The 13,318-nt window shown below is 41.3% G+C and overlaps 1 protein-coding gene and 1 pseudogene across 4 annotated transcripts in view; one reads left to right on the plus strand and one right to left on the minus strand.

The window, feature by feature from the left end:
• The window catches only part of Nbea (neurobeachin), a 467,863-nt gene that overhangs the window by 56,081 nt on the left and 398,464 nt on the right, over positions 1 to 13,318 (minus strand). For all 4 annotated transcript variants that reach the window (XM_050120186.1, XM_050120187.1, XM_050120185.1 and 1 more), the window contains 2 exons: positions 11,329 to 11,469; positions 5,359 to 5,478 (listed from right to left, as the gene is read on the minus strand). In XM_050120186.1, coding sequence (XP_049976143.1) covers positions 5,359 to 5,478; positions 11,329 to 11,469 — 261 coding nt within the window. The remainder of the gene's footprint in view (positions 1 to 5,358; positions 5,479 to 11,328; positions 11,470 to 13,318) is intronic.
• Positions 11,875 to 12,127, plus strand: LOC126487444 (40S ribosomal protein S21-like; annotated as a pseudogene).

The following is a 13,318-nucleotide window of genomic DNA, read 5'->3' on the forward strand; positions in this document are numbered from 1 at the left end:
GAATGTCGCCATAGGGTGAAGCTCAAGACAGGGGTGCAGAAAGTCCCCCAAGAGCTAGGTGCAGTCAGCTTAAGGTGGTGTTCGCACATCTGTACAGCCACACAGTGAAGTCTAGGGATCTTCTGGCCTCCTGCCTCAAAAGATTTGAGTTTTTTTTCTAATACTGAACTATAATTAAACATACAGGGTGTCTACATGTTCTTATAGCTGCTAGTCCAACAGGCAAAGGGACCTTGGTCCAACTTCCTAAAAGAAAGCAGGCAGAAAAGCATTCAACTTCAAGAAGAGGCAATGCATGAAAAAGAAAAGACCCAGAGGACAGAGAAAAGGCCCCAGAGGGGGAGAGTCATGGGGCACAAGGAGTGTGGAGCCTCAGGCAGACATTAGCTAGTGACCAGGAGACCAAAAGGAGGCTTCTGAAAGTCTCTTAATATTTAGGAAACTCCTTGTCAAAATGAGCTGCTTTGAGCACTTAGCAGACCAACCAAAAGCATATTTGTAAACTGTGAAATGTTTCTTAAAACACACACACACACACACACACACACACACACACACACACACACACACACACACAGTCTGCTCTGCCTCCATGCAGGAATGCTAGACAAAGCTGGCCAAGGTAACTGCTGTTCGGGTTACTGCAGCCTCCCTCCACCCCCCCCCCCAGTTAAACAGTTTCTCTTTAAGGAAAAAAATTCAAGGAATTTAAATTTCACTAAACGAAAAATAGTACAGAAAGACACAGAATATTAAATGGCAAAGTGGCTATTGTAACAGGAGTTCTGTGTCTGCAAATGTGATTTCTAGTTTATTTCAACAGCTACACTAAAACCCTACGGTACAGTTAATAGTAGTATATGCGCCCTGTCAAAAATAGGAAAATATCCTCAAACACAATTTCTAATTTATAAGCTTATGACAAGTTCAAGCTGCTGAGAAATTGAACTGGAAAGTATGTCTTAGGATGATAGAAGACCACTATTAACACTATCATAATTGTGTACCTATTGCATCAAATCTGACATTTCAGTTTAATATATTTTGCTGAGAGCCGCACCATTTTATGGCTTCCTGGTGAAATCAAATCTAACCCAGACGTTTTCACTTTCCTAATATAATTCACTGTGAGGTTTTAAAGCTGCCAGCGCTTTTCTATCCTTTTCCCAAAAGATTGATGCCTGGGCATCTGTTAATTCCACAAGAGCTCATAATGGGTCACTGAGGCAGTGTGAGCACCTCCATTAACTGCATTAGTTCACACTATGTCACCTTAATGACACTGTGTCACAGCCACCTTTTCTAACATCTACATAGCTACTCAGAAAGTAGGGCGACAACTTCGGAAGGTATTAGGGGAAATCAGTGTAAGAACACCTCTAAGTGGAATAGCTCCGCTGGCAGGGCATGGCTGAAGGAAAGAAATTTAAAATCAAAATACAAAACCCCAGAGCCAAAACTAACTGATTTGACTCCTCCTGGGAGCTCTCCTCAGAGGTCACTTGGGCAGCTCCCCTTCCTACTCATCTTGCGTTCATTAGCCAGGAAGAAACTGACATTAATGGAGAGAGACAGAATGAAACCATCCACCACCGCATTCAGCCTCCCTTCCAGGGTTGTCTAAGTCAGTAGATAGAACTAGGTTTCTTCTCTGGAAACAAAAACATGTTTCCTTGAAAACATGTCAACTGCAGTATTACACAGTAGAGACCAGAAATAAAAATCCATGCTCCAGAAGTTAGTGGGATTATTATTCCTAGTAACTCACTCTTCCCTACTAAATCGATCATTATTTTAGAGTAAAAAATACTTTAATAGATGTATTAAACCATGCACTTAAAAATTTCAACTCACCAGTTATTATTCCCCAAAACCTCAAACATTCTAACATTTTGTTATAAGACATACATTCTGATGCTGTAACAGTAAGTATCAGAACACAAGTGGCCATATGTGATTGGGCACACATACTCACAGGTGTGTACACACATGGAATAGAAACCTGATGGAAGCCATATTGCCTGCAATTTATTGTTTTCCTTTCTCATTCTTCCCTCCCTTCCATTCCTTCCTTCTTTCGTGACAGGTTTCTCTGTAGCGCTGGCTGTCCTGGACTTCAGAGCTCATCTTGTATGTGTCATATTATGGTAAATAAGTACAGAAAATTGCTGTGCAGAGAGACAGTGTTGTCCACTCCCTGATGCACTTTCCAGAATACCAGCAACCACATTAGTTCCTATAGCAGGATGACTTGGGATGGGGAAGAAGCAGCCTAGCATATGGCTTTAGGGAGGGAACTGTCATCACTGGCGATGATGGTTTGATAATATGTTTACAAATTAAACATGCAGATGGCATTGAACCCATTATTAAGAAGCATTCTTTATAAATACATACAAGGTACATAGAGCCCCATTCCAGGATACAGAAGTACATTTCTCTGTGTGAACCTGCAGTCTGGCGGAAGAAAGAGAGCCCAGAATATAATCACACAGTATGCAAGGACCAAGGTTGCTGGTCAGGGAGCACTGAAACACAGTCTACACAATGTCAAGGTGGAGAAAAACATTCCTTAGTCACCAATTAAGTGTGTGTGGGAGGTCTCGGGGTGGGGTTCAGTATGGCTGCTTGGGGGATGAAAACCAAAAAAACTTCCAGGTTAGGAATAGTCACATTGATGGTTTCTTTGATGCCAAACTTCAGGTAGTCAAGTACCACAATTAGCAACAGAATGTGAATGCTCCTTAAATGGTAACAGGAGGAGGGGTGTGTGTGTGTGTGTGTGTGTGTGTGTGTGTGTGTGTGTGTGTGGGGATGGTCTAGTGACTGAAATGCAGCTTGCTGAGGTCTCTGGTACTTGAAGCACTGACTCAGTTCTCAGGGTGGAAAGTTGAGAAGTATGATTACATAAATAAATTAGATATAACTGACCCAAAATGCCAATTCTTTGCTGTTATGACGCTAGGTAACAGTCAGGATGTATTTCTACTTGAAATAGTTCGCTAAAATAAAACACAGCTCTGACAACATGAAAATATTGAATTCCATAAAGGAGTATGATTTTGTGACACGAGCTGAGACACTGCTGCTCATGGAGTGCATTCCAGCTCCCAGTTTCCTTTTTGTTCTCCAGGTATATCAAGCAAGGGTAGGCCCCTCCCTGATTTCCCCGGCCACAGTCAGTTGGAATGATGGCTTTTGGATATTTTAGTTTAATTCCTTAGGGACGTTAAGACTGTTAGGAAAGTGTGGCCACCACATTTAACTCAGCAGGGCTGCAGGTTAAACCCTTGCTTTTTCTAAACGTCATATGCATAAATTAAAACGGACTCTCATAAACTTTAATAGTAACAAATAAAACACGGATGTGCTACATTCTGCTTCAACCTCATATGCGACTTGCTTTGAAAACGAAGTGAATACACAGCTTCTATTCACTCAAAAAATTCTCAGTTTGCTGACGCTGTATTGCCTTGTATAAATGTTTTGGATAGCCACAGATATGCAAATCAAACAGCTGAGTTTAACTGGCTCCCTTTTGTAGGACTAGGCCCTAAATTCGGTGACACCCAATAATTTTGCACTGAGTGGCAGTGGTAGAAGAAGTGCTATAAAGAATAAGAAATAACTTGATCATGTGATCTTACTATCAGACAGAGAGAGGAAAGGAGCACATTTTCCTCATGCCTCAATCATGACCATGTAGTCCCTTCCTTTTTTTTTTTTTTAAAAGAGCACTATAAACAATTATCAGATCTTTGTATTTAAAAATAGTAAGTAGTACCAACTGTAGAATTGTTATGCTCTCTTTCTGGGTATTATGTGTGCTGGCTTAATCTAATATGTACCGTTGCCTAGTATCCCCAGGCAGTCAAATAAAGGCTAAGGCCAGACAGAAAAGCGTGCATTTTAAATGGGTCTTGTCATTAATGCTTTATTAATTGCCCCAGGCTACAAAAACCCAAAGCTGGGCCAGCTATAACACTATGACACATTAAGGTCAGATTCAATTCCCACTGTGTTTTATGCAATGGGCCAAATATTGAGTGAATAATAGGAAAGGTAAGTTACAGATTTTTCTTTTCATCTCCTGATTATACCATTTGGATTAGATAAGGGTTTTTTAAAAAAATTGAAAACACCTTAATTGATTGGAACAAAAAATCCAGAACTGCTTTTTAATTGTTCTTAATTGAAGCTACTTGTTATTAACAAAAACCTCCAGTGCCAGGTAGGGAGCACCTCCTTGCTAGTCATTGTTAGGGAGACTCTAGGAGCCCCTAAAACAAGGCTTCTGTCATTCCTCCTAGTTGTATGCCAGAACAGACGATATGACTTCAGTGCTTAAGGCACCACACACCTTGATCATATGCTATAGAGAAATCAAGCTGGAACGCAGCTGGGAGCCTCCTCCAGATAGCTTTCCAAATGCTGGAAGGAGCTATCTAGGCTGCTGGGAGTTACGATGCCAACCTTCTCCACCATAAGGTCCTGCTCATTTGGGCAATGATGGCAGAACTGTTAAGTGATTCAGCTACTACTCTAGTTATGTATAAGGCCCTTTCCACAAAAGGAAATCCGTATCTGGTATTATAAACTTTCCCAAAATCCCACAGTGAGGGTGTCATTGGACCTAGTGAGGAGTTCAACTTTGTTGTTTAACTAGCGTGTCAACCCACCTTCTAAATGTATTTTTATACCTAAAAACTATTACCACTCCCAGTCGTAATCAGAGAAACCTCTCCTTTCAATGAGCTGCTAGAAGGCAAACAGACACTACGACTGTAAGAGGTGCTGAAAATAAGTGAGGGTTGAGTGCTCGGCCCTAAATAAAACATTTATATCATCCCCTCTAAGGCTGGGGAACACTGTGGAAGAGGACATAAAAACATGGTAAGAGTCAGGGGGAAGGGAGAAAGACTGCAAAATAGCACCTTCTAGGCAACACACAGTAATCACAGTCATGAACCCTCAGAAACAACCAATGACGACCCCATGTCTGCATCAACAGTTAGGATGGAGGAGGGCCTCAGGGAGCCCTAGCTTTCACTGCTGAAACATTTCTTATGGGTTCAAGGAAAGGGGCATCATTTCTTTAAGTTATGCGCCCACTGGTGACCATCCCTCCAGGTTTCAATGGATATTCCCAATATACCAGTCACACAGATGGCCCTGATTAAACTGAATGGGTCATACAACAATAACAGACTTTCTTTAAGATTAGATGGAGCATACAATTTTAATATAATGGAACAAAGCCATAATATAAAATGTCATATATATCCATTAATGCTTAGAAATAAAACGTTCAACAAGTTTTAGATTTCTGTGACTATAAATGATAAATAAACTATATACCTTGACATCAGAGGTGTCTCTCTGACTGGTTCTCCATGACCTTGCAATGGATGAGAAGGTTCGGTCTGGATGGTCAAATTTCCCATCATTTGCATTGAGGAAGAAGGTTGTGAATGGCTCCTGAGCAAAGAAAAGAATCAGTCATTGGATTACACAAAACACAGATATAGTAATTTCTTTGCAAAAACGAAACAAAACAAAAGAACCCCCAAACAGTATCTCTGAGGCCCTCCATAGGCAGAAGAAATCCAGAGCCCTAGGTAAAAGCCCACACAAGGTGTCATGAGATGTGGCGTGTCATTGTAGCCTGGCAATGTCTTACTCCACAGCCTGGCGTGTCGTCTGGTCCCATGAGCATGTCTCTTCATCTGCAAAGTGATGATGTACTCTATGATAAGGGAGATTTTCTTATTTCCTAGTAGTTCAGCCTACACACACTAACTACAAGACGACAAGCCACGCACTCTGAGTGGGGAATTAGTTTGGTGGTGTCCACTTAGGGGTAGCTAGGAAGGGCCACCCAAGCACAGGGTCCACATGATGCTCTGATGCTCTTTTAGAAATGCGATTCCTATTCCATTATCTTGACAGCTCCAGGAAGCTCTGGAGGAAGTCCCAACTATGCAGTGTCTTAGTTCTCACATTCCCTTCTGCTGTGCTGGGGTCTTAGTGTGCTGCTTTAGCCTCTGACCCTTGGTGCATGTCATTCCTTCTACAAGATGCAAACATCCTTTTTCCTCACTAGACACTTACCCCCGAAGACTATTCTGGATTCCCTGTGCGTTCTGAGCAGCTGCCATCTCCTCAGACTCTGACCACTGTTCTTACAGCTATCTGACTGCATTCCCTACTATGAAAGCACCCCTGTCTATCTCATTCTCTATTTCATCTCCAATACTCAGTTCAACTCCTAGTGCAGAGATTCTCTACCTACTCTGTTGAATAAGGAATGAAATAAAGTGAATGTGACTGAGACTTGACAATTTCAAAACTCTGTAACTGTTGCCTTCGGTTAGCATCCTGAGCCCTGTGTCTATCGATAAGGGTGCCTCCCACAGCGGAAGCCTGGGATAATGCTGTCACACACCTGGGCATTTATCCCATTTTAATGCCTACTTTGCAGTTTTTAGGTTGAATGGGAGGCATTGCTTTTGACATCACTAAATTTGTCTCCAAAAAGAGTAAATAATATACATTCTCACTAAGGATTCCTTAGTTGCCTATAAGTAGAACAAAACAAATGTGTATTTATTTTGCCATACTTAACCCTTTTCTCTGAAGCTTATGATGGGGAAGATCAATAAAAAAAATCAATACCACACTTGATGATGCTAAGAATTCTGTGGGGTATTTTCCTAATTAGTTGTTTTTCTTTACTATGCATCTCTGTTCGTTTGTTAGTATGTTAGACATTTCCCATGTCCCTTTACTCCTTTCCTTGCCACTCATCTTAGAGGGTGGGCGCTGGGCAACAACCAGGAGTATTTACCCTTTTCAGTACCTTCCTGAAATTTAGTGTGAGCAGATGTCAGCAGTTTCCTAAGTTTGTAATATATCATCTTCAATTTTGGAAGACAGAAACGTGAGATGGAAGAGATAAGACCATGAATGTTACAGCAAAGATGATGTAACAAGAAAAAGAGGAATTAATTATTTTTTCTGAAAGTCAAATATGCAGCCTGGAAGGCCACTCAGTTAAGATTTTAAGTTATGTGAGAGACGAATGGATGTCACCACAATTAGAAACAAAAACTGTCTGAGGTGTCTCTCACTGATTAACTTGCCTTGTAGACTTCCAGTTTACTAATAAGTCAGATGGTAAATGCGGTAAATATGCTAATTAAATCAATCAAAACTGGACTATAAATTGAAAATAGTACTGAGGAATTGAACAAAATATGACTAGTTATTTTTACCTATCTTGAGCAAGTTCCTTTATGTAACTCTGTCACAAAACTGCCTGTTACTTCATCACTGTAAGCTGACACTGACAATAATCTTTGGGATAATTGCAGGAATTAGATAAGATTAAATGAAATAAAAAGAGAAAGCTTGCTATGCCTTACCTGACACTAAAGGATAAGACAAGCCAGCTTTGTGCCCGCAGACTGCCAGTTCACCGGATTCCTCCAAGGGCGCTGGCTGCCTTCCCTGCCTTGTAACCTCTACAGACCAGTTAATTCCATGTTAGAAACAACATTGCTTTGTTTTTGCTTTTGTTTCCTTCACTCCATTTAAAAAGCAAACCAATCCCCAATCATGTGTAATCCCAGTAAAGCAAAGATGCTGAAGGGACACAGCCCACTCGAGCATGTGGCTCTGGTGGGCCTTGCCCTTCTCTATTCCCTCTGCCTTGCTCAAAACTGTTAGATTACATTCCTAAAGCTAGCCACCAAGGTTTATTCCTTTATTTGGCCACTTTTCCTCCTGAGTCTGACTATCAAAGTCCAGAAATCAGAAGCCCCTTTTGGTTCACCTAAATAACAGGACCAATTAAAATTAAGCACCTCATCCTTTAACTTTATAAACTGCCATTTGCCCATGTGCAATGTCTTTCTCCTCTCTGTCTAGAGGCCGTCCTTTGTCCCTCTGGAACAAATATCCCTGCCCTTTTCCTTGTCCCTTTTCCCTGGTTCCTCATTTTCCACCTCCTTTACCACCGTTCTGACAGAGACCTCCCCCTTTTCTCCTAAGAATGACACTTGAAAGGTCATTTGATACCAGTGTTTCTTGCCACTTTAACAACCCCCACCCCACCTGTCCTAATCTGGGTCCTGGAAGGGAGCCCCTGCTGTGCAGGGAGTCCCCTTCAGTTGCTGATCTGAAGTGATGTGGAACCTTACCATACGGAGAGGGAAGGGAAGAGGGTTGATACTGAGACCTTCCTGTGTCAAGAACACAGAACCGTCTGTCTGTATGGGCTGGCACCCTGACTTTGTCTCCCCAGCAGGTGTGTGCCTCCTCTCAGCATCTGAGCAAGTTCAAGGTCACACTTCTATGTGTGGGAAGGATGACTATTTTACAGTACTCTGAAGCCTGAGATTTATTTTTTCTATTTCTTTTGAAAGAACCCTAAAGTAAGTCTAGAATCAGTCAGCATTTTCTACTGATTAACCTGCCTGCCTTCTGTGTGCCACACGTCTGATTTCTGTTTAAATATCCCTCCTTTTCCTCTGAGTGCATATGCACTGCCCTAAGTGTCAGCATCCAGAATAACCACACTGAGAAGTTTGATTTGGATTGGCTAAGTGATGCTTGTGAAAGTTCTGTTGGTCACTTTTACTAGAAACAGGTATTTTTAATGATACATGACAGTTTAGTTTCTAGGGTAATTTTTCTAAATAATATGTAATTATAAAAAAGTTCTAACTTATAAGCACATGTAAATAATAAAATTACCGTCCTAAGGATTATTGTTATTAAAGGTCTGGAGAACTGAAGCACTAGTAGTAGCACAGGAAACTGGTGAGCAGCCTGTGCTTATTTGGGTGACGTCTCAGTCCAGGAAGGACGAAAGTCTGATCACAGTTGTCTCATGTATTAAGGAATCCCAGTTTCAAGTGAGGGTTTATTCAGCATTTGTCTGGCAGTCATCAATGAAACAGTCTTTCTAGGGTCTGGCAAGTCAGACAAGTGATTTCACTGGTAGTTTGCCTAAAAAAAAATCCTTAATTTAAAGTAATGAGGTATATAGCTAATTAGCAATTTTATGCAATTATCATCATTGTCAGACTAAACAGATTGAATGATAATGAATTTAATGACTAGGTCTAAAAGACTTGAAAGGTAGAGGACAGACACTTATTTTAATATGTATAATATTTTCTGAACAGATTCTTAGTGACACAAGCTATAAGTGCATTTTCTACTTAGAGTAAGAGTGAAGAAAGCAAAGTTCCCTGGCCCATTAGCTGAATGCTCCCTAAGCTCTTAGACCACAGTATTCGTCTCTGATCCTTTGCATGAAGCTTTGAGCTAAATAAATCCTCATGAAAGCAACTCTAGATATCCGTGTTGTCAGATACAGCAAGCCAACAGATGCAATATTGTGCTAGAAATACAACAGTTCTTTGAATTCGAAAACAAGTTCAAAAATATTAAACATTGCATAAATATTTTTTATTGGTTACATGATCAAAAAGTAACATTTTGGGTATACCAGGTTTAAAATTTATGAAACTAATTCTCCTTTTTTCTTTCCCTTCTCAACAAGAGTATTAAAAGCTGTGAGACAGCAATGCTTTCTGTGCAGTAGACATGGAAGATCACTGTCAGGTTCTTGCATAGTTCCAGGCCTATGCTCCACCCACCAGAACAGCAGGCTGGCCAGAGGACCTGTGCTTCACGACAGGAGAAAAGATTTAGCTTACTTGGAAGAGAAAAATAGTAAATAAACCAGGTGATTGAAAACAAGTGTTTTTTCTTTTAATGAGTTTTGCCAATCTGTCTTCCGATTTGACTAATTGGCATTCACATAAAACACATAAGACCACTGTGTCTATTTCAAGATGCAATCAAACATTACTCTTATTTAAATCTCAGGCAACCAATTGAAACATCTATTGTTGTTGTTGTTGTTACATACAGCTCTGGACTTTCTTCTATCGCCAAGAGACCTGGGCGAGGTATACTCCCCTTTACTGTGGTGGCTCACCAAGGCTGTGGCATCCAGTCTGGTGAGGTATAAAAAGGCCTCCCAGAGTGCAAACTTTTGGTTTAAATGTTTTCTAAAAATGTATTTATGTTATGATTCTGTAGGCCTCTTGCAAATTGTAGGTGGACTAACGTGATGAAACCAAACAGGTTGTGTGGGTTGGGAAGGGCAGTTGTTGGCCTGCTTAGGTACAGCCACTTTTTTTCCCCTTGGCTCCCACAGCAATCAGCAATTAGAACTTTACAGACACCTTTCCCCCTAGATTTTAAATCTATGCTTCCTGCGCTGATTTTTGTTTGCTTGCGGTTCATTCATGCCTAGGAGGTCATTCCCCACTAGTGGTGATAATGACTGGAAACTTATGGCCTAGCCACTGGTGATCTGAGAACTGAATTTATCAGTCTTTTTGTTTTCTTATTTCTGAGCACAAATCAATTAATACCACATTGTGTGTCTGTGGTTATCAGAAATTAGCTCCCCTGAATCTGGACTGATCAGTTCTGCAGTCGGCTCAGTTCTGAGGCTAGAGCCACAGGATGGATTCCATGAATTCTGTGTGGGGAATCAGAGGGTGTCTTTCCTTGCTGAGAGAGAGGGGCCTTCTGCCTATGCAGAGTACTGTGACCATCAACTGAAGGAGGGCTGCTCTGACTGGTTCCTGTAACCAGGCCTGGCCACAACAGTGATGCTCTCAAAATTACAATTGGATCTAATTATTCTAGGGTCTAAAATACAGTCTAGATTTTTCTTAACTTCAAACTTCACACAATTGAGCTAAATTTTCAAGAGATGAGATTAACTTAAAAATCTTGGTCTAAAAAGGAGATCACAGTTTTCTATCTTTACCTCTGGTTTAGAAGTGCAGAGTTGGTTTCTTAAGGTCAGTTTTGGTTTTTTTTCATTAATATATTAATTGATATAAAATGAAAGATGTACACCAGAGGGTCCTTTATGACTCATTTGGGGATATCGGTGTGTGTGCGCGCATGTGCAGGGTTAGGGTTAGTAACAGAGTGTTTGGTCAGTATGTGCTAATCCCCAGCTCAAAAATAAGTATAGGAATTTAAGTAAGTGACTTCCTAATGATCTTACATTTAAAAAAAAAAACTCAAAGTGTGGTGTGCACATCTCCAATCCCAGCACTTGGGAAGCTGAGAAGGAAGATCACAGGCTGAATCTTCTCTGGGGTACATGGAGTCCATTCTCTGCTCACTAGTCTCTAGTCACATTAAAATGGACACCAAATGTACATGATTTTCTTTCATTTCCGTACACAGCAGACTCTGGAGATAGAGAGCGTTAAGGATGATACTTACAATTCGAACTAGCCACGACAGAGCAGAAGTTGCTGTGGAGTAGTGTGTATTATAGTGGTAGGGTGGGCTTTGATCATCTTCCCATGTCTCATAACGCTCTGCGTAAAACACTGCTCTCTTTGGATTCAAAGCACCAATTGGCTGTAAAAAGATAAAAGGAAATGTTGTGTTCCATACAGTAACAGTAAAAACCCTGGATGTCCAGGCTTCATCCTGAAAGTCCTCAACACCAATGGACTGTTCTCTATGGCATTTTCAATGATCTTAATTACTAATCAGAGTACTCATTAAAAATACACAGTAACATGAGCTAAGTTCGGCTGTAACTTCAGAAAATCAGATTTCCAGGGCGATTTTTCATATTTTTATCATATTCTTGAACCTCTCCTAACCCTTCCCAGATCTTTCCCATCTCCCTTCCCTATCCATCTAATTTTATGTTTTTTCTTGCATGCACATGCGCTCTCTCTCTCCTCCCTCTCAACAAAATAAAACAAAAAAGTTTTCTGCTCCTCTGCTGGTCTAGCGAGTAGGCCAGGCCTCGACATGCAGAACGATCCCAGCGAGTTCATGGACCTGTAAGTGCCCTGGAAATGCTCCACAGGCAACTGCATCATTGGTGCCAAGGACCTCACATTCATCCAGATGAACATGGCCAAGGGTGGCAGGATCAGAGACTGGTTTAATGGTCAGTTTCAAAACCTATGCTATCTGCCGGGCCATTCACAGAATGGGAGAGTCAGATGCTTGAATTTTCCAATTGGCTAAGGCTTATGCGATTGTCTCAAAGAACTTTTGACCAGAATACTTGTCATAAATAAAAGTGAGAAAGTAAAACAAAACAAAAGAAAACAAAACCCAAAAAATGTAAACAAAACAAGCAAGCAAACAAAAACATTAAGAAAAAAATACCCAAACAAAATGTAAGTGATTCAGTTTTGACTGTTCAGGTCAAATTAGTATTTTCATGGCTCCTTTTCATTCTCCTCGGCTCCTTGGCACATATGACGGACACTGAGCTTGGCAATCATTATTAAGACAGATTTCTATATTGTTGTCTGATGTGGGAGTCCCCTCTGGATGCTGTGAATATCAATGATTAATAAAGGAGCTGCTTTGAGCCTATAGCAGAGCTACAGGGGAACAGAGCTAGGAGAGGAAAACTAAATGGCATGCTGGGAGAAAGGAGGCAGAGTCAGAGAAAAGCCATGTAGTCCCACCAGAGACAAACACCTGAACTTTACCTGGTAAGCCACTGCCACGTGTCAATACACAGATTAATGAAGATGGGTTAAATTAAGATGTAAGAGTTAGCCAATAAGAAGCTAGAGCTAATGGGCCAAACAGTGATTTAAATAATATAGTTTCTGTGTTATTATTTCGGGGCAGCTGGGAACTAACTAACAGCCTCCTCCAACAGCTGTCTTTGCTGAGTTGTAGAACTTCCTCACTTTTGCATTGGCTTTCCTGTTTGCCAGGCTCAGTGGTTTCTATTCTCTATGCTAAGGAGCCAAAGGCCTTCTTGAGAGGAAGCACAGTTGAATGCTGGTCTTGTCCTGTCACTGCCCAATGGGAGCACCAATCCTTTGAAGCAACAAAATGAATCAAGAGGCTGATCCAGAGGCCTCGGATCCCCACAGAGGTGCTCTGTGAAGCCACTAGGACCTGTGTCATCAGAACTCTAGATGAGGACAGGGGCTACTTTCTTCCCTCCAAAAGCACATGCCAACTGAAGACTTCTTAGCACACCCAGTCTTTAATGAGGACACAACTACTCCGAGGTATGGCTGAGGGGAAGGTTGATATTGTGGCTCTGAGGGAGAGAGGAGCCAGAGGCATCTGGAAGAGTCCTGAGCAGGGAGAGAAAAGAGTAGACTAAACACGGTCAGCAGAATGGACCAGGCCTTGAAAGGAGAGGGGACAGGAGAGGTGGGGGCGAGGAAGATTGGGGGGCATAAGAGAGTGCCTGGCTGAAATGAGAAGCTAGGGC

This window comes from Alexandromys fortis, unplaced genomic scaffold (genome assembly GCF_014885135.2).
Source record: "Alexandromys fortis isolate MF-2015 unplaced genomic scaffold, M_Fortis_MF-2015_v1.1 scaffold_172, whole genome shotgun sequence".
NCBI lineage: Eukaryota > Metazoa > Chordata > Mammalia > Rodentia > Cricetidae > Alexandromys > Alexandromys fortis.